The following is a 27,352-nucleotide window of genomic DNA, read 5'->3' as shown; positions in this document are numbered from 1 at the left end:
AGGTCAGAGGAGGGGCATATTGAAGTGCTCTGGGTTAGAATACAAGCCAGGAGTGGGCCACAGGATGAGCTAAACTCCCTTTGACTTACTTACCCCATTATCCATTGCCAAAAAAAGAGGGAGATGGGTGAGCCTCCACTATGGCCAGTCCAGGTTCTTTCTGGAGAGGGCGACGGGCATAATCTTGCCAATAGATTCAGTCCTGCTCTGTCTTTTTGATGCATTCGCTATTTGCCAAAAACTTTCCAGCAGGCTCTAGCCCAACCTGGCCTCAGTTTTGTGGCCGACTCGGGGGCAGAATCTCCCCCTGCCAGGCCTCTGTGAGATGGCAAGGTTTGCTCTTCCCCTGGCCCCTGGTCATGGACTGACTCAGAGCCCAGCCTGCACTGAGTCACTGTCAGTGGCTCTGGAGACAGGTGATGCCCATACATGTGCTCCACTCCTCTTGCAGGTGTCTGAATCACTTCTAAGGAGTGCTTTCTTGCTGACTTCCAGTGCCTGAGCCGCAGAGAGACAGCAGAGAAACCAAGCTGCATGCAACTCAAAGGAGGGAAGTCAGCTTTTTGTCTGCAACACCGGAGAGCTCACTTCTTCAAAGGGCAAGCGGAGAATTTGAAAGGGACCAAGTAAGCTTTTTACTGCCTGACTTCCCGGGCGCTACAGTTCTTTGCTGGGTTTTGTTGGAAACAGAGGTAATGCAGGAGTGGATGTCTCTCTTAAAGGGACCTTCCCCGGGGACTCGGGATAACCATGAGCTGATGTTCATTTCCCTTCTGATTCATCATTTGGCTTTTGTTCAAAGTGTAAAGACGGGCTTCTTGTTGCTAGAAAGCAGTATCTCTTTAGCTAGATTGGTTTAGGTATAGGATGACGGGTACCCTCAGTTGGACATAGTTGTATCAGCATCCTAATCTCCAGCTGCTGTATAGCTCTTTTCATCAGTAGATCTTAAAGGGCTGGACTATGCAAGTCAGTGTTCATATCCCCATTTTAAGGCTGAGGAAACTGAGGCATGCAAAGGGAAAGTGTCTTGCCCAGGGCCATCCAGCCGGCCAGTGGCAGAGATCAGATAAGAACCGATGTCTCTGTCCACTAGTCAGTATTGTTCTTCCCTTCCAGGAAGGAGAACAAACCAATATACAGGTGTAAGCCCATCCAGATGAGGAGTTGTACTATAACTATGTGGGTAAAAAATCATGCCTCTAGCTGCTCTAGTCATTACCAGCAAAACAGATTGCTATGGCTGCAGGTGGGCTGATGGCGTTTTGGAGGTAGGCAGGACGGGGACCATCTTTTCCTGCAGCTTTGTATATAGCACAACTAGGTCCATGCTCGATTCTCACGTAGGTGCTTCCATAAGAGTAAAGTTTAACAATAGCAACGCCTGCCTTGGCTATTGTGCCTTGCTCCCGGGGTCGAGAATGCACTTTCCGACAGTGCCGGTAGCATCGTTTCTGGTGCAGAGATGGGGAAACTGAGGCGGGTCGCGCACCGCCCAGGTAAAGCTCCGTCTGTGGGCTCTCCCCAGGCCGATGTGTTTGGGTCCTGCTGCGCCAGACCCACATGTATCTGGCTGCCCTGCATCTCGGTGAGCTTTAACAACCATTTCTGGCTCCAGCCTCTCTGACACGCTTTCTTGGCTCTGAATCTTTGTCTACTGGTTCACAGGCAGCCGCCCTGCATCACCCTTTGCTCCCCAGTGTTTTATGCACACTCGTTCTCCTAGCTCCAACATCCCAGGCGCTGTTTTTTTTATAATTAAATTTTTCTTTTATAATCAAATTGAGCACTGAACCCTTCAGGAGCTCAGCATGACCTGGAGACCTCACAGGGGTTTTTAAGCACAATTACTTGTTAGTTTGCAGAAGGAAGGAAACATCCAGACAGAAGTGATAAACCCCTCATGCGGTTCCTTGCCTTATTTTCCTCGCTAGTAGGGAACCGTGTCGGGGTTGGTCAGAGTCCTCTGGGATGCCCAGGAACTTGTTGTTGGCAGCTCAGGTCTCCTCTTCTCAACCATGAAATCTCCCTCTTAAGCTTCCTTTGTCCTCGGCTACTTTCACAATGAAGCCCAACCCTTTTGCTACAAAAGCATGCCCCTGAACCTCCCTCCTTCCCACAGATTCTCCTACCTTCATAAACCCAAGCCTTTGTTCCTCCTGAAAGTCTTCTTTCATTCCCTGCTTTGTCACCTCTGTCCCGTCCGTCCCTGGGTTTTCCATTTTCACTTCCCTCTTCTTGCAGAGAAGTTGGAGGAACTCGTTTTTTACAGTTCAGACAACCCATTGTTTTGATGCGTTTCCACCCAAAGAGGCGATCATTAATGCTTAACAACACCGAAATGGTTCCTGGTATGGCTGGTCTGTAGAGGCCCTGTGGATTTGTCGGACTATCTCCGCACCGAGACACTCTCTGACGTGGCAGTTTCCTAACCTTGGCCAAATTTCCTGAGTTGTCACGAAGAGCGTGCAGAGGCAAAGTAACGTGCGCAGAAGCAAACTCCAGGTCTGTGGCGGGGCCAGTGTCCTCCGTCTTAGTCCAGCGCCCTGTGTCATGGCACCCGGTGGTTCCCGGACATCTCTGTTCTAAGGATCTCAAAGAGTTTTCCAGGCACTAATTTGCACTTGTAACAAGCTGGAGGTGGACCTGGGCCTTTGACATCCCAGGGAAATGGGTATGCAGAGACTTGCCACGTGCACTGTGGAACTAGGAACAGAGCTTCAGGCTCTCTGAGGCCCCCCAGACTCTTTTTCAGACTGGGTGCATCTACATGAGACGCTTAACTACCCAGTAGCATAGTTTACTGCACAGTAAGCATGTGCATCTACATGTGCACGTGGTGGCGGCAGGGGCCCATTGCAGGGCCCCAGGAAGCAGGAGCAGTTTGCTGCCATTAGCAGCAAACCTGCTCCTGCTTCCCTGCATGTGTAGACACCTACTGGGGAGCATTTAGTCATGGGTTTACCCCTGAGTAAACTGACCCTGGATCAAATGCATGTGTAGATGTGCCCACCCTTCACTAAGAAGTCCATGTCGTCCCTACCAAAAGCCAGACAGGAGTTTTCTCACATCCTTTGCAGGTTAATGGGTGTGAGGGCTGAAGCAATAGTCCAAGAACGGAGGTGCCATTTGCTGCTGTTTGCCAGGGGAACAGAACAGGCAAGGGCGAGATGCTGGTGCACCCTGGCATGCAAAAGTGTTGGTGGTCCCTCAGCAGGGCTTTGCATCCCTAATCCATATTGCATTGCTGTTTGGCCATGTTCGTACCCCAAACTTCAGTCTGAGGTTAAAACAGACGTCCTTCTCCTCCGATGCTCCTTGGACAGCAAGGGAGGGGCTTGTCAGTAGTTTGAGGCACTTTCCCCCACCTCTGTGCGGGGGCTTTTGCAGCGCATTTTGCAGGGCACCCAGGCCCAGCTGATCCAAGGGACTGAGAGACGGCAATGGGGAAGTGACCTGGGGCGGGGGTCCGATGATGAAGTGTCGTATTAAACCCTGGTGGGTTTAGCATGACACTTCCAACAGGAAGTAGCTCATGGGTACTGACTCAACAGGAGACTTAGCAATCAGAGAAGCTGAGGTACTCCTGGCTCCGCAAGCTGCAATGTGTGGGGAGTCAGGCCCAGATGCTGACCACCTGATGCGTTCCAACACGCCGGGGTTAAAAGCAGCAAATCCCATGTGTGCTTACGCCCAGATAAATCAGCACAAGTGCATTACAACAGTACAGAACTGACCTCTATCTGGCTGAAAGAAGGCCGTTGCATCTTGCTCAAGTGCCCCCGGCTCTGGGTTGCACCGAGAGAACCGCACAGGCTTGCATCTGTGCAGAGAGGAGACCTGAGTCTGGGAGGGGGTGTGCTCTAGGGACACCTGCTCAATCCTTCCTTCCCTCCCTGTTGCAGTGACACAAAGCGATCAGACTGGAACCTGTCTGCAAGGCTCACCCCGAGGCAAAAGCATCAGTGAATCAAGAGCAGCATGGAGCGGTTCTTAGACCCACACTATGCCAAGCAAATGGTTTTAACCCTTCAGGCCCTGCTGAGACCTTTCCTGCTGTCTCAGACACATCTCACCTGTGACCTTGCAGGCTCAAGGCCTGCCGAAAACATCTGAAAGGTGGAAAACAGAGGTTCTGTGTCCTTGGTGGAGAATAGCACCCAGCAGGGTGGTTTCTAACAGCTCAGAGAGATGGCATGGACCCAAGGGTTTGGCACCTCTGAGGGTGGAGCGACTGGAAGGGAAAACAGGCTGCAGCGCTAGCTGGTTGGTTTGGTGATTGCAAGAAAAGCAAGTTCTGCATTTCCTCATGTCACACTGAAAGGACGCTGAGATCTAGCCGAGGCTGTCAGGCTAGTTTGGCTGGTCTTCGGTGAAAACACGTATGGCATTTCTAATTCTTATTATAAACCAAGCCAGGTGAAGGTGGTAAGACAGAGCTGTAATAACCATGTGTGGTTATTGCATAGGGTAGCAGCTAAGAAGAGAGCGGGGAGGGTCGTTTCTAGCAGTTAGTGTGCACGAAACCATGCCAGCAAGGACAACCTGGCAAAATCCTTTGGGATGAGAACACATGAAATAACATCCACTGCATTAAGCTGACACAAAACCGGTCTGCTTTGGCCCATCAGTGGGGTTACTGGTGTCTCCCAGCTCAGCCACCCTGTGCGTATTCATGGTACGTAAAACTTTTCTAACACCATTTTGCACCACTGCCTCCTCGTGGAAGGAATCAGGACACTTTAGCTGCGTGTCATAGCCCTGATCTGTCTAGGAGATCATGGGGAATCTCCTTTAGGTTAAGTCAGGGGGGATTTAGAGAGCAGGAGGTTGAGTGATCATGGGTGGACCAACAACGGGCATCCCCAGGTCCTTGGGTAACATGCAATCAAGGCATGTTAAAGGCTGGTATGGAGGGTGCCCTGCTTTAATATTGTTACTTACCCTTTTTATAGTGGTGGCTTCAAAGCCAACCAGTTCAGGGCCCCAGTGCACTGCGTCCTGTACAGGCACAGAAGAAACCAACTTGCCCTTCAAAGAGATTATTGTCTAAAAAGCAACAAGATGTTCAGAGTCACAGCAGCGGGGCAAGAGGCAGAGGAGCAACAGAATAGCACAGCTGCAGCTCACAGCAAAGTCTTATATTTTAAATGCATGCACAGTGCAGGTGCTGGGCTGGGGGTCAGGAGGAATGCAATGCATCCTATTTCTTGGTTTTGTCACAATCTCCCTCTGTGACCTTGGGAAAAATCACTTCATCTCTCTGGGCCTCGGTGATCCATCCATGAAAGGGGGATAATAACACTTCCCTGCCTGAAAGAGGCATTGTCAGGATGTGGCCATTGGTGCTGGCGCCCGTGTCAGATCACGCAGCGAAGAGGAGACAGTGAAATGCTATTGCATCATTTGAAATGATCGTTTTAAACCCCCGCTTCCTCCCTCGGCGTGGGGCAAAGAGCCAGCTTCACCGAGCCAACAGAGCCATCAGCTCTTTCCCAGTGGGCTCAGGGCCCAGTAACAGGTGGGTTATCTCAAGGCAGTGCTGCTGGCCTGGAGCCAGATCTTGTCCTTTCGAGTGTGTATGAGCTGAGGATGCAGAAGTGCATTAGAGAAGCCACTAGTTAATTTGCCTGCATGCCCCCCTGTGAAGCAAGGAAATAATACAACTCCTGGTAGGCAGATGGGGAAACTGAGGCACAGAGAAAGTGACTTGCCTGAGTTCATGCAGGGAGTGAGTGGCAGAGCCGGGAGGAGAGCCCTGCAGTCCCGGATCACAGTTGCCAAGCCCTCTTCCTGTGCTAGGGGATGACGTGCTTCAGCAAACAGCTCTCACCTTTCCTCTGCCGTTCCCTTTCCCACGTGCCTCCAGAGCCACCCATGCCAGGGTACGCTCGGAGCTGCCTGCCCTGCTCCGCTCAGCTCCATTTCCAACTGGGGGCAGCTGATGGGCCAGGAGAAGGCAAAATGTGGCTGAGAGTCAATGCTTCTCTCTGGCCACTGGGATAAAGGGCCCTGGGGATGTGAGTACCTCTTTAAATACTAACTTGAGATATCCAGGGCTGAGTCTCTGAGCAGCAAAGCAAACTCCCCCTCCCACTGCTTGCCAGCTTCAGGTGTGTTAATCCCACTCCAGCGGTTGCTGGGACTTTCGTTCTGGGCGTGCCGCTCCATTAGGAAGGCTGCATTCATTTCATGTGCCCCTTAGGACCAAAGAGGGAGTGGGGAAGAAAGGGGCTGAGATGAGAGGAGAGATGCCAGCAGGGAGGCTCTTGTGCATTGCCTTGGAGGATCTTTGAATCAGAGGTGCCAGGGAACGTGCACCTTGGGATTTTAGCAGAGTGGAGACTACAGCAGACACAACTTGCACCAGGGTCATTTATCCTGGTGCACATTAATGCTGCTAGGTGCACCGCACCAGCGCCTACAAATGGCAACCACACCAGTGCCTGTAGCAACTGACTGGTTTTAAGAGGGGAGGACTGGTAGCATGGCTGGAGCACTGAATAGGCTTGGGTTTTATTTTAGGTTCTCTGAGCACTGTGGCTGACTAGTCCTAGAGTTTCTGGCTGTGTATTTTGGTATCAGCCCAGCCCCAGGCAAGGAAAAACCTCCTTGTTTAGCAATAAAAGTTGTAATTTAGAGATACTCTCTGATTTAGAAGAGGTGGGAATTAGGAAGACAGTCAGTGAATTAGGGTTATAGTTAGTAAGAGACAGAGGGTCTGCATCGGCATACCTACGGCTTCACAATGAAAGGTATTGTGCTCAGTTCCTCTTGTTCATGCCTGATTGTCTTTACTGGATCAGGGATTCACTGCATCTGGGGAAGAAGCTCAAATACTATCTTGGCACATTGTGGTCCAGGAGACCAGAAAAGCAGCAAAATGCTCACTGCTGTTTCTGGAGCATTTGATTCAAATCAAGGAACATTCATGTCCTGGTAGTAAGTCCTAGTCCAACTTGGGAGTGGTCTGGCACCTTTCATCCACAGGCTGCAGCATGCTGTACAAAGCCGGGAGGCTGTCCGTCCTCCCTGCTATACACAAGCAGGGAAACTGAGGCACAGAAGCACTCATGCACTGGTGTGCTCTGTAGAGCAGCCCATCAGAAAAATAGTGCATGGCCTTCCCTCTCTCTGGCTGGGTTTGGAAGCTGTTACAAGCCTCAGCTGCCATGATTGCAATGGCAGTCCATCAGTTCATACCAGCTGAGAGCCTGGGCTCTTTTCTCTAACAGCCAGATTAGCTAAAACCCACCTAGAGCCCAGAAAGCTTCCTGCCACTTCTCACCTCCAGTCAGCTCAGCTCAGCTCAGGTCATCTGATTGAGGGTTTACTGACACCTTATGCATCCTATGTGGCCTGGGCGGGTTTGCTCACATGTGGTTGATTGTTACTTACCGCCATCCTGTTGACCATGCGTAAGGAGGACTAAAATCAGCTCCTGCAGGGCAAACAGGTGTAGAAAAGCAGTGAGGTTGTAGCTGTGGGTTTTTTTGTTAGCAGCAGCAAGGAGGCTGACTCTTCAGAGGGCTCTTGGCTTTCTTATATCAGCATGAAGCAGGACCGATGCCTCCAAAGTCAGCAAATTATCCTGGCGTGAAACCAGTCAGGCACTGGAGAACGGGGCTCCAGGAGCAGAGCTGATGAGTGGAAGCATGCTCTGTATAGTCGGTGGATTTTCACACTGGAGCCACTGTGTTTTATGCAGTCTACGTCCCTGGGGATGTCTCCCTCGTGGCATCATAGGACAGTATCCCAGGTATTGGTAGTAGTAGTCTAGACTACTACTAATAGCATAGGTGCAGCCCCATCAGAGAAAGGAGGTGAATTAGCCTACAGTGATCTGAATTGGGTAGTATCTGTCCACGCTATATTGCACCGGTAGTGTCCCAATGGGGGATTAATGACAGCGTTGGGACTAAACCCCAGATTGCCCACCTGCAATGCTGGTGTGGTATCCTTTGCACAACACTACTTGCTTGGGAGTTCATCCTCTGACCGTTCCTGAATCTCTCCCTTCCTCTTTCCTTGTTTTCTCTAACTTATATCTTTTCCCCAGCCCCTTCCTTGTCTAAGGTGGATGGTCTCCTGTACCCCAAGTTCTTCTGGTCACAGCTCTGGCATTTCATAAAGTAACTAAAATCCCCACTCATCTCTGCAGTGGACTGATTTATTATATATATATTTTAAATATCTCAATCCAGAGTCCACAATGGCAGTGTTCAGAGAAAAGATTATCTTGCCTGTCTTTTAAAAATGATTTGACAGGAGTGGGAACATCTGTATATTTAATAAGTGCCTCCTGCTGTCTGCCTGGCACTTGAATAAGGAAAGCCTGGAGCCAGCAGAAGAGTGAATGGTCTGGGAGTAGCTGCCAGTCTCCAGCACCATTCATTGGGCGCAAACTCCTCTTTCCTGGGGTCTAGTCTTGTTAACAGAGACATGACCAATATACAGCAAAGATCAGCTGGATCCTCCTCCCTGGGTCTGGCTGCTGCTAGGGTGCACCTGTTAGGATCATCTACCCACACCCTAAATACTCTTTCAAGAGCCACTCCTATGCCCTACATCTGCAAGGGGCCAACTTCCTCCGTCAACCCTTTCCCAGCCGGATCAGGACCTAGTAGCAAGTGGGTTATCTCAAGGCAGTGCTGCTAGCCTGGTGCTGGACCTTATCTTTGCAAGTGTGCACAAGTCTTTATGATCTTAAAGTGACGGATCCTTTCTTCTCTCCTCTTCCAGCTCCTCTCAAATCTATTGTTTACTTTAGCATATCTCTGATCCCAGTAATCTTCCCCACCCGGTTGAAATACTCGCTAATTAATTCCTGCCCCAACACACAACCAAACCCTTAATTCCAGCAAGAGGACTTTTACAGGGATGACTTTCTCAACTGCCTAAGGGATTAGGGAGCCTAAGGCCTGTGACATGGTGGGTCTAGTGTTCCTTAATCACTTGGGTGTTTAGGAAAATCTCTCTTTACAACAGGCCTGTCTAATTCGTGGCCGGTGGGCTCCAGGCTGGATGCGAGGGGTTAATTTGTTGCCCATGGGCTCCTACCTGGCTGTCACTGCCCCTATAGCTCCCTACCATGTGGGGGTATGTGGGGTCATGAGCATGGGGTCACTGCCCCCATAGCTCATACCATGTGGGGGTACGCGTAGGCATGTTCCCATGTGGCGTGAGGGCTGGGGGGTGCAGAGCCCATGCTAGTGCTACCCGTGTGACACCCACCTGCTTAGAAGCTGGACAGACTTGCTCTACGATGCCAAAACCTCATATAAGAAGGGCCTGGTTCTCAGACCCGTTAGCTGCAGGGCACAGGGGTGAAGCGACTTTTAGCCACCTCTGCAGTGCCTCCCAAAATAAGGAGTGGAAGCAGAGGGCTAAGATGAGAGGAGTAATGCCAGCAGGGAGGCTTTTGTGCATTGCCTTGGAGGATCCTTGAATCGGAGGTACCCAGGAACGTGCACTTTGGGATTTCAGCAGCGAGTGGAGACTACTGCAGACACAACTTGCACCAGAGCTATTTATCCTGGCTTTAAACAGGGGGAGGAAGGCAGTGCTCAGCATGCTACACCAGTGCTTATAAACTGCCACCGCACCAGTGCCCGCAGTGCCCCAGGGTAGATGATTTCAAGAGGGGAGGGCTGGTAGCATGGTCTGAGGTTGCTCTAACAGGCTGTGCCTGGGACTGCACGGGAAGAAAAGCACATAACCTGCACCCGTGGCATGGCCCTGATCTGCCGCAGAGTCCTTATGCCAGCCGGAAAAGTGTTCTTGGATGGGTGTCCGCAGCCTGCATACTGGATTTGGCTCACAGAGCTGCTAGATCCAGCCAGAGATTGGGTCAGGGTCTTTCCCTTCTGTGTCCCCAGTGCAGTGGTTTGGGACCTTGCAAACTAGAGAGAGCAAATCTGGACCCAGCTTAGCAGGGGTTCAGACACGGCTTTGTTCCAGGGTGACCTGAATTCCCCGGGGGGTGTGGGATTTCATCGGGCGCCGCCGACCTGCCCTCCCAAAGGCATGCAAACAGCTCGTATTAATCAGCAGATGGCCCATAGACAGATCCTGTTTGCCTAGAAACCATTACTGGGAGGCCTTTTCTCAAGGGCTAGCAGTGGATTTTTAGCATGGGCTTTTGTTGTAAGCGGGCCAGGTCACAATACTGCATCCAGAGTTTTTGGGGGAGACTGGCGGCCTTCTCCCTCCTCTACGGTATTTCCCAACCCAGCGTGATGGAGCTTGCTGGCAGGATTGGTGCAAGAAGACAGGAGGGAGACAGCCCCAGAAGGACAGCATGGCGGTGCCTAGGTGTGTGTGACCAGAGATGCTGGCCTGGGGTAGCAGCGGGGGCCGGTGGCTAGGACGGAGGGGCGCTGGCTGGGGTGGGTGAGGTTCATTGTTGTAAGTCGGCAGATTTATCTTGAGAACAACTTCCCATATCTGGCGGGGGACAATTAACGGTGAAAGGGGTGTATGTGTTTAGCAGACTTCTGTCTCCAGGCTACCCAGGACGGGCTATGTTCCCTGGGTACCCAACCGCAGGAGTTTGCTGGTTCTCAGCCTTGGAAACCAAGTGATGCAAAACTCGAAGTCTCAGTTCAGAGATGATACCTTTTATTAGACCAACTGAGAAATTGAAAAGAAAAATAACATCCTTGGAAACCGAGTGGCATTTAAAACTCCCGGACTTCCCTCTGGGTGCATCCCCAGGGGCGTTGCAGTACCACCCAAGGCAGCTGGGCCTGGGGGCAATGCAGACGGGCCCTTTGCTCACTCTGGAAGCCCCTGCGGGTCGCTGCTTTTGAAGGGGAGGGTGGAACGGGGCACATAACGGGTTAAAAAGCAGAGGGCCCGATCCTGCCTTTGCTTTCCATCTGGGACCAGGCCCTGAGTGGACACGCGCCGGCATCGAGCAAGGAGCAGGACGAAGGGCCCTGGGGCAGGGGTGGACGGCCGGCGCCACCGTTCCCATCCCTGGACCTGGGTTGACAGCGGGCCCTCCCCCCGAATATTCATCAGTATTCATAGCGGCAGGGCCTGATTGGCTGCCTGGGAGGCTGATGGCACTGGGACCAGCTGAGGGGTCCGGCTGAGCCTCCTGATCAGGGAGGGAGGCTCAGGCGGCGCAGGCAGGGCTGGGTGCACTGGGCTGCAGGCACCCGGGTGCCTGGGCATCCTGCCCGCTCCTGGCTGATGAGATCCCGCAGCCTGTGGGATATGGCCGGGGGAGGAGGAGGAGGAGGGAAGACTTAGAGCAGCCCTGTGTGTGCCTGCGTCTGCCTGCGCTGGATGGTGCGCCTGGCCATGGCCTGCTGCCGGGAGCCCCCGCCTGCGCTGCCTGCTCCTTTGTAACGTTACAACAAAGGCTGGCGGGCAAGGGGGGTAAGTGAGCACTCGGATTTCCGCCGCTTTCCTTCCAGGGCTCCCAGGCTAGAATAGATGTGTCAGGATGTGTCGATGGCGTGTGTTGCCACAGCCTGTGGCCTTCCCGAGAAAACGCCGATCCTAGACAGCTCCAGCCGCAAAGCCGTGGCCCAGACCTCCCATCCTTTCCCTGGCTTGCGAATCCTCTTGCATTTGGGGCACCGTATTTTCCCTGGCTTGCGAATCCTCTTGCATTTGGGGCACCGTATTTTCCCTGGCTTGCGAATCCTCTTGCATTTGGGGCACCGTATTTTCCCTGGCTTGCGAATCCTCTTGCATTTGGGGCACCGTATTTTCCCTGGCTTGCGAATCCTCTTGCATTTGGGGCACCGTATTTTCCCTGGCTTGCGAATCCTCTTGCATTTGGGGCACCGTATTTTCCCTGGCTTGCGAATCCTCTTGCATTTGGGGCACCGTATTTTCCCTGGCTTGCGAATCCTCTTGCATTTGGGGCACCGTATTTTCCCTGGCTTGCGAATCCTCTTGCATTTGGGGCACCGTATTTTCCCTGGCTTGCGAATCCTCTTGCATTTGGGGCACCGTATTTTCCCTGGCTTGCGAATCCTCTTGCATTTGGGGCACCGTATTTTCCCTGGCTTGCGAATCCTCTTGCATTTGGGGCACCGTATTTTCCCTGGCTTGCGAATCCTCTTGCATTTGGGGCACCGTATTTTCCCTGGCTTGTGAATCCTCTTGGATTTGGGGCACCGTATTTTCCCTGGCTTGGAAAGCCTCTTGCATTTGGGGCGCCGTGTTCCCCTGGTTTGCAAATCCCCTTGGGTTTGGGGTGCCGTATTTCCCGTCCCGTCCCCTTTCTCAAACGCCGGGCACAGCTTTGCAAACGCGGGTGCAGAGCAAGAGGCACCCGCAACCTTTCCCCATGCCAGCAAAAATGTAAGGCCCTCACCTTCTACCTGGGCCATGTTTTATATATAACCACCCTGGATGTAAATAATGCAGGGCACAGGGTGCGGGGAGGGAGGAAGGAAATGGGATGTCTGCATGGATGGCTGCATCTCTTTGTGGGGTGGGGGAGGTTTCTTCCTCTTCTTCCTGCTATTGTGGGCACAGCTCCAGGCGAGGGGCATTGCAGATTGATCCAGGGTAGATAAATAAGATCCTGGTGTTGCTGAACTCCTGGAAGGAAGGGGAGGAAAAGAGTTATTAATTTTTTAGCATGCTCTGTGATAGTTTTCATGGCTGTTCAGTGCCCGGGAAGCAGCCAAGGTGCTCTCTGGAGGGAGCAGGTTAGTTGTACCTTTTGGAAATGTCCCCTTATTGCTCCGCTGTTGGGCTACAAGCCTCTGGAGGGCTGCTTTAGGGGTTGGGCGTGGGGGTTCAGTCTGCCTGTGGCCTCTCTCAAGGACTGGTTTAGGCATGGCTTTGGCACTGGTTTAACTAGGTCAGTAATAAGGGGTGTGACTTTTATTTTACCAAATCTATTAAACTGGTACAAGGGCAGAATGAAATCACACGGCAGATTATTCCCTGAAGTCCATGCCAACTTTAGGCACTTCTTACCAGGGTAGCTAGACCTGTTAGCTGCTCCTAGAGGATGTGCACGTTATCCCAGCAAAGCTAGACCCTTATCTCGATAGCTTTATCCCAAGCAGAACAAACTATGGAGGTAAATAAATTCTCAGTTTTGCCTGTAGAAGTGTGTCTGCACTGGAGGCTTCTGCTGGCTCGGCTGTTGGGCAGGGTGAAAGCTTGCTACCCCCTTTGCTGACACTGCTCTGCTAGGTAGACTTTTATTTGCAAGGCTAAATTGGTCAAAAGGTGCCTTTAAACTTGAGTCATGGCCTCCGCGCTGGGGGTTTGCATTGCTTTCACCCGGCTGGTTTCAAGTCGCATGGCTCTCGTGACATGTCAGCTGTGTTCAGGCAAGCCCTGGGTGGTGATTGTTTTTGGGGATGTGCAACGTGGGACAACCTTCCACTTGTCCAGCAAGCGTTGTTGGATAGCTACAGGCTGGTACTGGCTTTTGGATGTTCGATGGTGCTGGGACCTCAGTGGGTTTCTACCCTTGAGCTTTCCCAGACATGCAGGGCTCAATCTCTGCAGACTCAAATCCGGACCTTGCTTGGGACCCAAGCAGAAACAGGAGGCCTCGCCCCATTGTTCACCTATTGTGGAAGGTGCCTGGAGAGCAGGGATATGTGGCAGGGGCTGTGAGGGTCCTTGTCGCTATCTGGCTGGTTGGGACCGAGGTGCACCGATGCCACCCCATGCCCGTGGATACTGGTTTAAGGTAAAGGTGCATTGTAGGAACTGAGGGATAGCAAAGAAGGGAAAGCCGTGTCGGCGGTAGATAAAGCAGCTGCAAGGGCCTGTCTGCGCAGAAGGCAGGCTGCGAATTGCAAGTGGAACAGCTGTTCCAGACAACACGTGTGGATGCTCCTCTTGAATCAGAGTGCATATACCCACAGCTCTTCTGGAGTAACATCACATGCAGACAAGCCTTAGGATGTGGTTTTGTTACGCAGGGGTAACAGTCGGAGTGAAATCAGTATCCAGATCCTGGGCTAAAATCAGGCTGTGCTCCCCTGGTAGTGAAGTGTGCAAGGTGAGCCATTGAATGGGGGTTGCTGCATGTGAGGTGAATCTCTGTCGAGGTGTTTAAATGGTACCGCAGGATATTGGTGTCTCAGTTTTTGATGCATTTACCCTCACAACAGCCCTATGAGGCTGGGCAGGGCTATTGCCCCCATATTACAAAGCAGGAATTGAGGCCCGTATAGGCAAAGGGATGTGCCCAGGGTCACGTGGGTAGTATGTGTCGGAGAGAGGAAGTGAACCAGGATTTACAAGCCCCTTAAACAGCCCTTCGTCTCTGCTCTTGCCTTCTGTTATACCCAAGATGTGCACTTGATCCTAGAAGGCTGCATTTGTGTGTCAGACGGATGAATGCATACTGAATTATGTGACTGTTGTACCCTGGATCATAGACCAGGTGTTGCCTTGTTGCACCAATGGTGTTTGTGGTTCGGTGTTGGTATGGCTGCAGCCATACACCCCACAATATGCAGCTATGTCTCAGAAACAGCACAGAAGATGTATCCTGTTAAGTGCTAATTACATCCTGCCCCAAGACCTGCATATGCCACACCATAACCACCCACCTGGCATATGGTGCATAGGCCTGAATTAAAGCAGGAAGCTGAGCTGAAAAACTTTAAGCTCTGCTGCTAGAATCTGCTGCCAACACAGTTTAAGAAACTGGTGGCTTGTGATTGCAACGCACCTGAGATCTCCCTCTGTGTTTGACCTTTCTCATTTGCATTTTGCAACGTTATGCAAATTAGCACCCGTGACAGTTGTGTGCGAGCAGGGAGTAGAGACTGAATGGGTGCGTGGCATTCAAGGGACTGTGTCAAAGCTCATCTGCTCCGCTCTGGACTGCTCTCTGCTATGAATGCCGCTGGCATCTATATCCCAAGGGTGAAATATCCCAGTGCATAGGCTGCATGCGCGCACAGTCCTGTTTTAAGGCTTATGTGGGAATCGATGTATAGGCTTGATGCCGAGCCCCAGCATGTGGTGTTGGTTTGTCACCCTACAGAGCTCAATCCAAAGCCTTTTGAAGTTGGTGGGAAAGACCCCCATCTCGCAGACTTCAGTGGGTTTGAAGCAGGGTCCGTATTCTCCGTGCAGAGCTCGGGCCCTGTTTTTGCTCAGTTCATTGTCTGTCTTGCATTTGTAAGTAACCATGCACCCATGGGTGCATATGAGTGCACACTGGTCCAAAGGGCCCTCAAATCTGGTGGCTGTCATGCAATACACAGCAAATCCTCTCTCCCTGGTACTGGAAGGGAAGGTAGCTGGGAAGTTGCTATAAGGCTGAGAAATGATTTTGGAGGAATACCTAGAGGCTTATCTCACATGGATGTACTTTGGCTTCCAGAACGAGTGACAAGGCACCATAGTGGAGTCCAAGTAAGCCCCTAACCCTACAATGACAGCCCAGCACAGCATGTGCGGGATGGAGGGAAAACTGCTTGGAGAGGACAAAGCGTGTTTGAATATCAGGCTGTCCAAGAGTTAAAAATGAGGAGAAATCCCTCCAGTGCTCTTTAAAAAAAAAAAAAAGAACAAACAAAAAACACAGCTCATGTGAGAGAGCCTGACTGCAGTCCAGGAACAAGGAGTCCAGCCCTTACATCATGGTGAGGATCCTGTCTTGTAAACAGTCCACTTGCTAGGTAGCAGCTGGGAGATAGGCAGACTAATATTTACCCGCATATCTTGCAAAGAGGCATTGCTGCAAAGGAGCTGCTTTTACACTTGGAGTGCAACAGGAACAGCCAGGGGAAGGAGGGAGGCACCTGCGTGCAGCCATCTGTGCTGGGGAAACCCCTGACAATAGGGTAATCAATCATGCACAAGCAGCCAGGCGGGGAAACGGAGCTCAGCTCATTGGCTACATGAATTCCTCTGGGGACCTGGGCATGTCAGGCGACAGCAGGACTTAGGCAGGGATCTGAAACTCGTTGCAGTCTATGGGAGTCTTTCTGTTGGTTTCCAGGCTCAAAGGGTGCATCTACACATGTGCTTTAATGTGCATTAGCTTATTTTAATGTGCATTAAAGCATTGCTAACCCCCCCCCCCTCCCGTTAACGTGCATGAAGGCGGGCTAATGTACATTTTCCTAGTACCTTATAACGGAGGCACTAGACTTAATGTGCATTAACTAAAGTGTGCTAATGCATGTGTAGACACACCATTTGGGTCTGGTCCATCATGGTATGGGTACCTAGGGGGACGTGGAGATGCACAGCTAGCACAGGCTGTCTCTGCACGTGCCATCCTGGTTCTGGGGAGATGCTGAGTCAAAGGGCTTTTTGTGGTAGGATGATGCAGGGTCTAGGGGCTGTAGAGCTCCCTTCTAAGTACTCCATCCATGACATGGCCCTGCTCCCTTGTGCCATCAGCCTCCAAGGTAGATACCTGCCTCTTCGATTTGACTCTGCAAATGTAGGGCCTGCCACTTAGCTGCACACACGTTAATGCGAGACTGGCAAGAGTCAGGCCCCGCTGACTGCATTGGTGCTCTGGTGGGTTTTCCTGCAGCAAGGCACATTCCTCTGGAGCAGGACTTCAGCTCCTGGTGCTTAAAAGTAGGTGAAGGGGGCAAGTCTCATTATAAGTAGCATCGCAGCAGTATGCAGAAGCTGTGGCTGAGAGCAGGGTCCCACTATCGACGTGTGGTATCTAGGACATTGAAAGGCGGGCCCTGCCTTTATAAGCTTCCACTGTAAATAGACATAGGATGGCAAAAAGGAGGTGGGTATGTTTCCAGATATCCCTCCCCTCCACCCCCTTTATAGTTTGGCACAGCACAGGGGAAACCCAGGACTGGGCTGGCATTGGCAGACTTTTGCTGACCTGTGCCATACCCTGTCTGGCTCTGATCAGTGCCGTTATTACCTTACCTTGTGATAAGAGCAAAATTCACTCATGTTGGATGCTTCCTTTTGTTAAATCCCTATGTTTTCAGGCGGGACTTTTGACAGTTTTCAGCACTGGCCTGATTCTGTTCCTATGGGAATCAGTAGTTGCCTTTTTGCTGGACACAGGGTTAGACTCGCACCGTGCTTTCTTGAGAGTCCCAACCCACCCGTGTTGTGTACATGTGTCAGGTGTGGCGGGAGCTGTCTGCATATCTTCTGTGCTCCTGTTTAGAGCCTTTCCTAAGTGATCAGGAGTCTTCACTCTGTCTTTCTGCAAGTGACTGGGGGTTTAACTGTTCTCTCCCCTCTCCAGGGTGGAAGGAGACCTGTGGCTTAAAAGAGTCTGGAATATCTTTGCCTTGCTGTTTCCAGGACATCCGTGCATACTGCGAGGACCCTGAGTATACCATAGGAGCCTTATCTCTGATCTGATGCCTCTTCAAAACAGTTAGTCTCCAAGGTGCCACTCTGCCCTGCTTTCTGCTTGAGCTTGGGCACCTGAGAGAAGGACGCATTGCAAACCCGCTGGTGGCAGAATGGAGAAGGGCCTCCGATCGCTCCAAGCCTCTTTGCTTTGAATGTGATCTGAGACCGGGTCAGACAGCAGGTGCTTTATCCGCTCATAATGTTCAGATGGCTGTTTGCAGCTGCTTTGGCCAATGTGGCATTTGTTTGTGTTGGCATCAGAGTGCTGCGCTTAAAGGCCTGGGTGCAAAGCTGGGGTGCCCCCAGATCCACATAAGAAAGCAGAAAGGAAAGGGATTTTTGACCTGGGAAGGCAACTGAAACCCAAGGCTTTTTGGTGTCCTCTGTCCCTTTGTTTTCAGCGTGGTTGCGAGGGGCCGTGCTAGGAATGTGTGGCAATGCTTGGATTTGGCTGGGCCGTCCAGCAGCCCGTCCGGCTTCCTCTTCGCGTTGCGGCTATTTTCCAGGCTCCAGCGGCTGTGCAGTTTCAACATGACTAATGGATGCCGGAAAAACAAGGCAGGGGGGAGGGATATGAACGCTCTGGCTTCTGGAGAAGCCCTTATAAAGCAAACTGACTTCATGCTGTGTTCGGGATGAGATCTCTCCTCCTTTTGGTACGGATCCTATCTTTCTTCCCTTGAATCCTGTCCTGGGTCAGCAGGAGGTGCTCCAACTGGCAGGGTAGCCATGGGGCTGGAGCGTGGACCGCAGCAGGAACTGAGGGATGCTTCGGGGACTTTCTAGCAGTCCTAATTCAGGGGGAGAGGCTGAGTTTCAAGATGCCATCGTGGTTCATCTCCAGTCCTTTTCTGCCACCCTGGGGTCTGCTGAGCATTGCCTGGCTCTGCATATAAACTCCGGTGGGCTGGATTCTGCTACCTATCTGCCTTCCGTGGCTTCGTCTGACGGCTCAGATGACGGCATGTTATTACAAAAGCAGGCATCTTTCTGTCATCCCGGGGCCTTGACCAGGGCAGAAGAAGCTTGCACTTGGGCATCTAGTAGGTGGCACAAGTCCTAGACCTAAATGGTGAGATTCAGACTGGGCTTCTGCCCTGTTCCCCAAACCAGGCTGAAAATGTTATTGGGCTTTTCCTGTAAGATTTGTGATCCTTCTTGGTACAGATCAAGCTTGCATTCCTGAGGGAGATTTTCTTTTTCATGGGGTGTTTTGCAGCCTCTGGGTTTTTAGGGCTGTTTGACATGAGAAATGCAGATGCATGTGAAAAGTGAGTGTGTGTAACTTACCTCCACATCTTTGGATCTTAAAGCTAGGGATCGATAGGACTTTCCAATAAAAGGTGAACAGATTTCTTAATTGGTGGAGAGAACTGGCGTTTTAGCTATACTTAATGTCGCAGGAACAGGGCAAATCATGACCTTTTCAGTTTTGCTGACGAGGCCAAACTGCGCGCACACAAAAAAAAGTCCTTTTAGTTTTGGCCCAGAATGTTTCATTTATTTAATTTAGTTTTTTTTTTGAGCCAACTGAATTTAAATAACAGAAATGCAAACACTGGAGCCCTTTCAAATGGAGAAAGTGAAATATTTTGGTAGAAGACATTGAAGCACTTTGAAGTTGTCTGTTCCGTCCGTCCCCCCCCCCGGATTTTTAGGTTTTTGCAAAATAAATGAACCTGGATGCACATTTGCCAAAACATTTTAATATTTCTGAATCTGTGCATTTTTGGAGAGGGGGAATGATTTTTTTTCCCCCCAGCTTCAGTTGTAACCTTCTGGGCTTGGGTTTGCTGATGTGAACTTTGGTGGGAGAGAGAAATTTGGTGGGTGAACCTTTGTTGCTGCTGCTTGTTCTGCGGTGTCGCCTGGGAGCTCCAGACAGGAACCAAGGCTCCCACTGCGTTAGGAGCTGTACAAATCCAAGCGAAAGCATCGGCTCCCTAGCACGGATAGTTTAATGAGGACAATGGTATCATGTGGATACAGGCAGGCAGGGCAGCAGACCGTTCCAGGTTTTGCATGCTGAAATAGGACGCTGGGCATTTAGCTATCGGGGCACAAATTAGCCAGACATCCCAGACCTGATCAGTAATGCAGCCAGGTCCCAGCCCAGCACAAGATTTAAGGCTGCCCTTTAAGCACATACATTTGGGCACTTGACGTCCATAAGATGGGATTAGTTGCATGCTTAAGTGCTTTGGAGCAGGGTGGTAAGTTAAAGTACGTCATTATGTGACATCTCAGTGCCTTGATTTAAGAAGTTTCCCAGTTAACCTTGGGTAACTGAGTGAGATCCACCAAAGGATGTCTTGCTTTCAAAACCTTGTCTAACTATCCCAACCACATAGTTGGTCCAATGAAAGAGATTTCTCCACCCTACGAAATCCTTGTTATTGCTTCATAATGTCACAAGATGCTGGCTTTCTCAAATGCTGCGTAAAATCCCAGTTCTGGCTGAAACGCGTTGTTTTTCTTATCTCTACTGGAGTGTGATTCGGGGAGTGTCAGATATTAATAGCCGTGCAATCAAGCCAAACCTGTCTCCTTGTTGCCTGCTATAAATATTTAGTCATTACTGGGATAGTTGACATGGGTGGTGCAGTATAACTAATTAGCACTGGGATGCCATGCGCGTTCATCATTTCTCTTAGCCATGCTGCGTTTGCTAGCTTCCGAGGTTTGAAAATACAGTCCGGGAATAGCGTGGTGAGTCAGCCTGGAAAACTAACTGCATGCTTGTCTTTCTGGGGAAAAGAAGCACACGCTGTGGAAGTGGAAGTGAGCTTTGGAAAACGGCAAGGAGCAGGAGTAGAAAACCAGTCAAGGGAGAACTTGCAATGTGCATTGCCTGCCATAGAGACCAGCAAGGGGTTGGGTTGTATGTACAGAGACGTCCTGGCGGGTCACGGTCTGCTCAAACACTTGAGACCGGGGGTACAATTCTTACTGATCCCAAGACCCATTTATGCTGCTAACTGATGCCCACTTTCTGCCCCAGTAGTGCGCAGGGCTATTGGGGCAGGTGAGAACATGATCTAGGGTCTGGTTCAGGGGTGTATTTGGTAGCCGTGTTGGTCTGAGATGGAAAGAAATGCAAAACTCTAGAAGTCTTGTCCAGAGAGGATACCTTTCATTGGACCAACTAAGACATTTAAAAAAAAAAAAAAGTTATGTTTTCTGCAAGCTTTTAGGTACACATGCCCTTCCGCAGGCTCAGGGAAAATTACAGACAGGAGTGGGAAAAAGTCCCCCTAGGCAGAAAATAAACTTCATTTTTGCACAGAGACTAAGAGGAACAGACTTCCACCTTCAGCTTGCTCTGTGCAAAAATGAAGTTTATTTTCTGCCTGTTTCTGGGAACCTTAATGTTGATGAAATGGAGGGAGTTTTAAAGAAAAGCAAATTCCTGGGGAAAGAGAAGAAAATTGAGGTGGGGGGGGGAAGCAAACACATTCTGTATATAGAGCTGGGCTATTTAAACAAGGGCTGTGGGGCAAGTTAACATAAATGTCCCTGGAGATCTGGAAGGTGCAGATTGCTAGCAGGGAGATGGGAGATGCGTTGCAAAGGTGACATTAAGGTGCAACGGGGAGGTCAATGAGCATGGGGAGAAATCACCCGTTGGGCCCAATCCTGCCAACATGAATGGTGTTGCTTTTACCACTTTTCTCCAGCTATAGGTGAGAAGCCATCTGTTTTGAGTCTTTAAATGGGTCCTGATGGCGGTAAGCTTGAGCGTTGCAACGTCAGAATCTTTTAGGGACATTTGAGATGCTTAAAGCTGGACGAGATCAAGTGCTGAAATGATCCTGCATTGGGGAAGGGGGGAACCGGTTGGCTTTTCCCTTCCAAAATTGATAGTCCAAAAACGGCTCATCAGATTATAGGGAAATAAATAGCCCCGGGTGCCTCTCTGGGAAAGGCTCGGTGTTGAAACAGCCAATAGTGGCAGGAACATTTCAGATCTGGACAAAAACCCTGTATCGCCTGAGCGGTCTCCTTGGTCCGGGCTGGCTAATAGGGCCTTGTAAGGTCTCTTGGACTTGAGTCGCAGCTGAAACCCAGGTTTGGGTCCAGGTTTGCAGCTCAGACTTCCCTTTCTAAGAGATGAGTTTGAGCAAAGCAGCCTCTGTCTGTTTGCTCTTGCAGGTGGTCTGCTCTGGGCAGAGGGTCGGTTTTATATCCCTAAACCTCTCCTGGTTTAGCCTTTGGCTCAGGCCTCTTGCATGGACGCAGGTATTTTGAGTCTACCTGCCTCCTGCCAGGACGTCTCGCCTGGTAGAGCAGCTCTTCCCAGGACAGGTGGGTAGCTGGCTGCTACCCAAGTGTCCCCCTTTGTAGCCCTTCATCTCTCGGGGTTTTCTCTCCGGAAAACATCGTCACCTCGGCAGGACACAGGGAAAGCAGGCGCCCGCTCTTCCGCCGGCCCGTCGCTGACTCAGATCTGTGTGAGATGCTGCATCGGCAGCAACCAGGTATTTTCCCACTTTGCATCTGTAATGGTAATTGCATGTTTATCTGCTGGCTTCATCCACAGATGTCAGTCAGGTCCTGTTGCTGTATCTCCAGCCTAGGCTTATTATCCATTGCTTCCCTCGGTAATCAGGAAATGCCTCTGTGTAATTTCTCCCAGCTGTAGGCCAGACCTTGGGGAGGGATGGTATTCTTATGTTTGTTAATCAGCGCAGTCTTTTTGCTGGCCCAGTCTTTGGCTTTGGAGCCAATACGGCAGGAAGTCGGCAAAGCACGGCAGCTTTTCTCAAGCAAATGCTCCCAGATGCTTGCCTCCTGCCAGAAGTCAGATACTAGCAGAGTCCTCCAGGCTGCTCCTTGCAGTGGCAGAGTTTCAGCCTTGTCCATCTCACTTTGTAATCTGGAAGCTCTGGGCTGTGCACAGCAAGGGGGTTGTTTTTTTTTTTTTTCCTGGGCTTGTCTGGCAGGGAAAGGGGGTCGTCCTCTCTCGGTCACCCCAAGATGGTTATTCAGTGCCTGGCCATGGGGAACGTGCATCTTCAGTCCCTGTTCCCATGTAGCTATCGAAGTCTAGCCACATCCTCTTCCTGAGCTCAACCACGGTTACAGGGAGGTGCCTGCACTCCAGAGAGATGGGGCTGAATATCAAACCCGTTTCCCTAAACAGTATGCCCTAAAGGAGGGAGCAGCGTGTGTCCACCTCCCATTGCAATCAGTAGCAAAGCTCCCATTGACTTCAACAGTGCTGGGAGCCTGTATCTCCACTCGTCACCATGAGTCGCTGGAAACCCCGAGGCAGGTTCCCTTCATGTACGTGCACCGTCTGGTGATGCAGGGAGAAGGTGGGGGATATATTTAATACCTGCCCTGGTTAAAGCAAGTCTTCCTATATTGCTCCCCATCCTCCAGCAGGTGGGATGTGAAGTGGGGAGGTAATGCCCCTGCCCTACAGCAGGAGAAAGTTGCTTGTGAGCGAGTGGTAAAGTCCTCCGTCACAGTGAGATCCTCTAACCACGGGCTTTGCGCCTGCCCTTGTTCATGTGGTGCTTCCAGCCGGGCACCACGGGATTCGTGTCGCACCACTTCCATTGTAGGGATGCTGAGTTCGGTCTTTCGACCCGGCACCTCCAGATTTCCCGTAGCGCTCGGTGCAGCACTTTTCGAGAGCACCAAGCGTCGACTGACTCCGTTGTCTGTGCAAACGGAGCGCCCGGCAGTTCTGAAAGCGTTCGCCTCATTGTAGGCAAAGGCGCCCAGCTAAGAACAAACCTTGAAACCCCCTTCACATATTGCTCCTGGTCTCTAGCACCAATCGGGGTGGCTCAGGCTCCTTATCGAGCCACAGAGGATGCTCTCGCTGCATTTTGAGCTGCCAGCTGCAACCTGCCTCCTCCGAGCAGGTACCAGTGTGCTGAGCAACCGGCCTATTTATAACCGAGGATCAGTGTGACGCAGGTGTGTGCAGGAGGTGTCGTTCCAGGAGTAATTGTACCTGTTGCTGCTGAGTGTGCGCGGGGCGCTTGCTTTTTATAGAAGGGATTCAAGCTTGAAGGTGGAAACCCTTCTTTTATGAGCTGTGACCTCTAGGAGGACAGCATCTTGCAGATGCACCAAGTGTTGCCTTGCCTTATTTTCCTTTTGTGCAGGCTGCAGCTAAAATTAAAGCAGGAAGCTGGCTGGAAAGCCCTCTAGGCCATCTGAATACAGCTTCAGTCATTGTTCTGTTCATATGCCTTAAAGGACACAGTGACTTTTTTTTTTTTTTTAATTGTTGATAATCTCTTTGAAACACCAGGCTAAAGGGGTAGACTTGAGCTCCTGATGCCTACCAGCTTAACTGAGCATGCTGCAGGGACAGTTTAATCCAAAATGCCTTTTTATTTTTGTCTTGTTTGCTCTTTAGAGCACAGGACCAAACTTATCACGGGGGTTATTCAGAACGCACTCGATTGCAGATCCTCAACTGATGTGGATTAGCGTTGCTCCTTGGGCCGGAGCAAAGAGGTGCTGATTTATGTCGGCCAAAGATCTTGCCCTTTGCACCTCCAGTGGAGCAAAATCCAGTGGGCTGCAGTATTGTCTTGATGGCATGGTCGAAAGAGAGCTCATGGTATCAAGGATGTGCACAACTAGTGTTTGCTTCCTGTGTACCTTGGTAATAAGCAACAATGGAGGTGTTTTTCTGCCAAGTCCTTCAACAATTAATTGGTGACGTGGTATTAAGGGATAGAAATGTAGCTACTACTCATGTGCCTCTGGTCTCTGAGGTAGCTGAGCACCTGACACACACTGGGCATGTCTACATGTGCACTTTAATACGCGTTAAAGCATCGCAAAAAAGTGTTCTTTAGCTAATGCAACTTAAAATAGGCAAATGCACCTTTTTTTAGTAGCTCATGATGAAGGCACTAAATTTAATGCGCATTACCTAAAGCGCATTAATGAACATGTAGATGTGCCCATTTATGTCTTTGCCTTCAGAGCCCCCGGGATACAGGAGATGCTATTCTCCTCTTATTGCAAGGGGAATCGCAGCCTGAAGAGGCAAGGCCATTTGGTTTTCAAACAACCTCAACATCCACCAGCTTCCTTTTTTCAGACATCATCATCTGTCCAGGTTTCCCCACCGAGCGGGAGAGCTCGGAGCACCCACTCTCCATCTCTGACCTTGTGCACTTGTTCTCCAGGAAGATCTATGCAGAGCCTCCAGAGATGGGTCGTGGAGCAAATGCATGCCTCTATAGGCCACCAAAAGGAAAGGACTCAGCACAATGGTTTTATGGCTCATCTTACCTGCTTTCTTTGCTAACCTCCCTGTGGTCCCCGGGTAGTGATGGCTTTATCCCCCTTTGAATGGGCTTACTGTCACATAATTAAGGTCATCTCTTGGTTCGTGTTGCTCTATAAGTTTTTTCTGGTAACTTGTTGCTCCACAGGTTTACTTTGCTTTGCTAAAAAAGGTCCACTTCCCTTTTTACTGAGTTCTTTCCTTTACACCGTGGGGGTGCAACAGAAATGGTTGTTCTACCCGGTGCTTAGCTTAGACTGAGTCTGCTTCTTTCCCAGACCTTGACGCCCAAAAGCTGGTCTAACAGCTCTCGTCTATAAAGTTGGTCCAGTAAAAAAAGATTGCCAAACACCTCTTACTTCCTGCACGTCCTGCCGACCAGGGTTGGAAATCTGTAGCACGCCTGCCACGGGTGGCATGGGCACTATTGCCAACTCTCGTGATTTTTGGCATTGTTCTTAAAGGCTACACTTCGGGGATGTGAGAAACTTAGTTTTTTTCTTTTATATATATTTATGGACGCATATGCACATGCGTGTATGCGCATGCATATATATGAAAGAGCTAAGTTTTTCACATTCCCAAAGTATAGACTTTAAGAACAACACTGGAAATCATGAGAGTTGGCAATACTGCATGGGCAACTTGTCTGGCAAGTGGAAGATTGGCAGGGGGAGAAGGCAATGGAGTGGCAGATTGGGTAGGGAGCAGAAAGCAGAGCAGCAGATCAGGAGGGGGTGTCAGAGTGATACTTGGGGAGGGCGTGGAGCTTAATTTGTGGGACACCAGTCAAAAGGTTGGCCCACTGCTGCCCTGGATCATCATGGCTTCAATCCTGCTCCAGCCTTTTCTTCAGTGTCCAACACAGTGGTTTTGGCATCTGTCAGTCTTGAAAGGCAACGGTGTTAGTGCCAGCACGGTTCAGATACGGAGTGCCTGCAGGACATATGATGAGCTCCTTTGAGGATCTGGCCCATCAGTGACTAGCTCAGGCTCACATGGTGAATCTGGAGCTGAACTCAGCCCTCCAGATTCCCCGGCCAGGACCTTAATTGCAAGATCACCCATGCTGGTTCCCCAGCAAATGGTGTCCCAAGCAAACATTGCCTGTTTTTTGTGAGCTGATGCAGATTCCAGCCCTCCATCTCTCCTTCAGCTGGCTGCTAACTCGATGATGGACCTGAAGGACAAATCCAGGAAAAATTTCCAAATCCAGACTGGAATTTCTCAGCTCATCCTTCTGTCTAGAGCTGGGAGAAATCCTCAGCCCGTTAGAGGAGTTTTGCTATACAGCCCACGCCACTTAAAACTGTAAAGCTGGATTGCAAAGGATATTTAAAAATGGGCCATGTTGTTTGTTGGTGTCTTTTATAATGAACGGACGAGGATTTTCTTCTTTTTTTTAAAAAAACATCAGTAATATTGAATCTGGCCGCCTCTGGTTTTGCTGTAGGGCGAGGTATCGGAGTTCTTTTCTCCTCTATTGAATGGATGGGGTTTTTGAGCATTAACAAAGATGTCTTTTTAATCATCAGTGTTAATCAGTCATTGAGGTTAAATAGGTGCTGGCAGAAACAACAATCATGGATTTTTTTTTTAATTTTTTTTTTCAGTCATGCTGCTTAAAACTTCCTCAGTTGCTCAACTTCCATTCCTGGTGTTTTGCCACTTCATTAGGGTCTTGTCCAGATGAGGGAAATTTGCACAGAGGTTTTCAACAATTGATGCTTCCAGAGAAAAATTGCATTTATTCCTGACCATCGTAGCAGAGCTTCCCAAGTCTTCTCAGTCTATCTCTGGAAGCACACACTTCAGGAGGGCTGCGGCTCTCTGCTGCATCTCATCCATCCATCTTCTGGCTGGTGGTCCTCTGCTATGCTGACTTATCAACGTGCGGTCCATAATAACCCTCTTAAGGTCTTTCCACCCCTGTGACTATTGCAGCCAAAGTGTAGAGTCTGGAGCCTGTTGCTTTCCAACAGCAGCATCTGCCTTCCTCCAAGAATATTTCTAATGTGAGCAGGGCTCTAGGTTGTAGCTGTGTTGGTCCAAGGACATAGGCAGGCACGGTTCTTTGGGTGAATCTGATATCTTTTATTAGACCGACTCAAATAGTTGGATTCCCCCGAAAAACCTTGTCTGCCTCTAATGTGAGCAAGCTTTCCACTTCTGGTGCATCTCCTGGATGGAGAAGGGGATACACATGCATTGCATGCCAGAGCCTTCCATTTTGGGCTGGTGCTAATAGGATTGATCTTTTTAAATAATAAGAAAGGAAACCTTTAAAAATGCTTTCTTGGACCTTTTTCCACCCTCAAGGCATAAAGGTCCATTGCACACAGCCATGTTGCTTGCTCCCTGTGAAAGTCACCTTGCAGTGCTCCAGTGTGTCTTGCTAAACAAAAGCTGTGGGTAGATCCCGGCAAAGCAGGATTAGCAAGAAGTGCCATTGGGCAATCCAGCTGGAGGGCAGATTTAAGTGGGAGTCACATAGTAATAAATAAGATTTTAAATTAACCCCTGGTTCTTGGGCTGGTGGTGAATGCATTTCTGGCTGAGGCCCAGCCTTCGTGGCAGTATAAAGGGGAGACCCAAAAGTCTCCATTGCTGTTGGACACCCAAATACCCAGCTGCATGGGCAGCTTTAACAGCTGGAAGCTGTTGCTTAAGCACAAAGGCTAAAAATGCACTAATAAAGACAGATACTTGCCAGCTTACTCATAGGAGAGTCTGAAGGAGTATTAGTTCACCCAGGCTGCCTAGACTCAGGAGCTGGTCTCA

At 50.3% G+C, this 27,352-nt stretch overlaps 1 protein-coding gene and 1 long non-coding RNA gene across 6 annotated transcripts in view; both read left to right on the top strand.

Annotated features, from left to right (window-relative positions):
- LOC109293824 overlaps positions 1-2,728 on the top strand; it is a 15,993-nt gene extending 13,265 nt beyond the window's left edge. The window contains exon 3 of the long non-coding RNA XR_002096411.1: positions 452-2,728. This is a non-coding gene — a long non-coding RNA (uncharacterized LOC109293824). The remainder of the gene's footprint in view (positions 1-451) is intronic.
- An 8,362-nt stretch (positions 2,729-11,090) lies between these two features.
- The window catches only part of ARHGEF10L (Rho guanine nucleotide exchange factor 10 like), a 148,083-nt gene continuing 131,821 nt past the window's right edge, over positions 11,091-27,352 (top strand). For 2 of the 5 annotated variants that reach the window (XM_019511930.1, XM_019511928.1), the window contains exon 1: positions 18,025-18,379. In XM_019511930.1, coding sequence (XP_019367475.1) covers positions 18,377-18,379 — 3 coding nt within the window. In that variant the 5' untranslated portion in view covers positions 18,025-18,376. Of the gene's footprint in view, positions 11,389-18,023; positions 18,380-27,352 lie in introns of those variants that run through there. The other 3 variants (XM_019511929.1, XM_019511927.1, XM_019511932.1) reach the window with 3 other exon arrangements.

This window comes from Gavialis gangeticus, unplaced genomic scaffold, assembly GCF_001723915.1.
Source record: "Gavialis gangeticus isolate Ggan-Ray unplaced genomic scaffold, GavGan_comp1, whole genome shotgun sequence".
Classification (NCBI taxonomy): Eukaryota; Metazoa; Chordata; order Crocodylia; family Gavialidae; genus Gavialis; species Gavialis gangeticus.
Note: the sequence above shows the minus strand (reverse complement) of the source record. Positions and strands in the feature narration are given on the sequence as shown.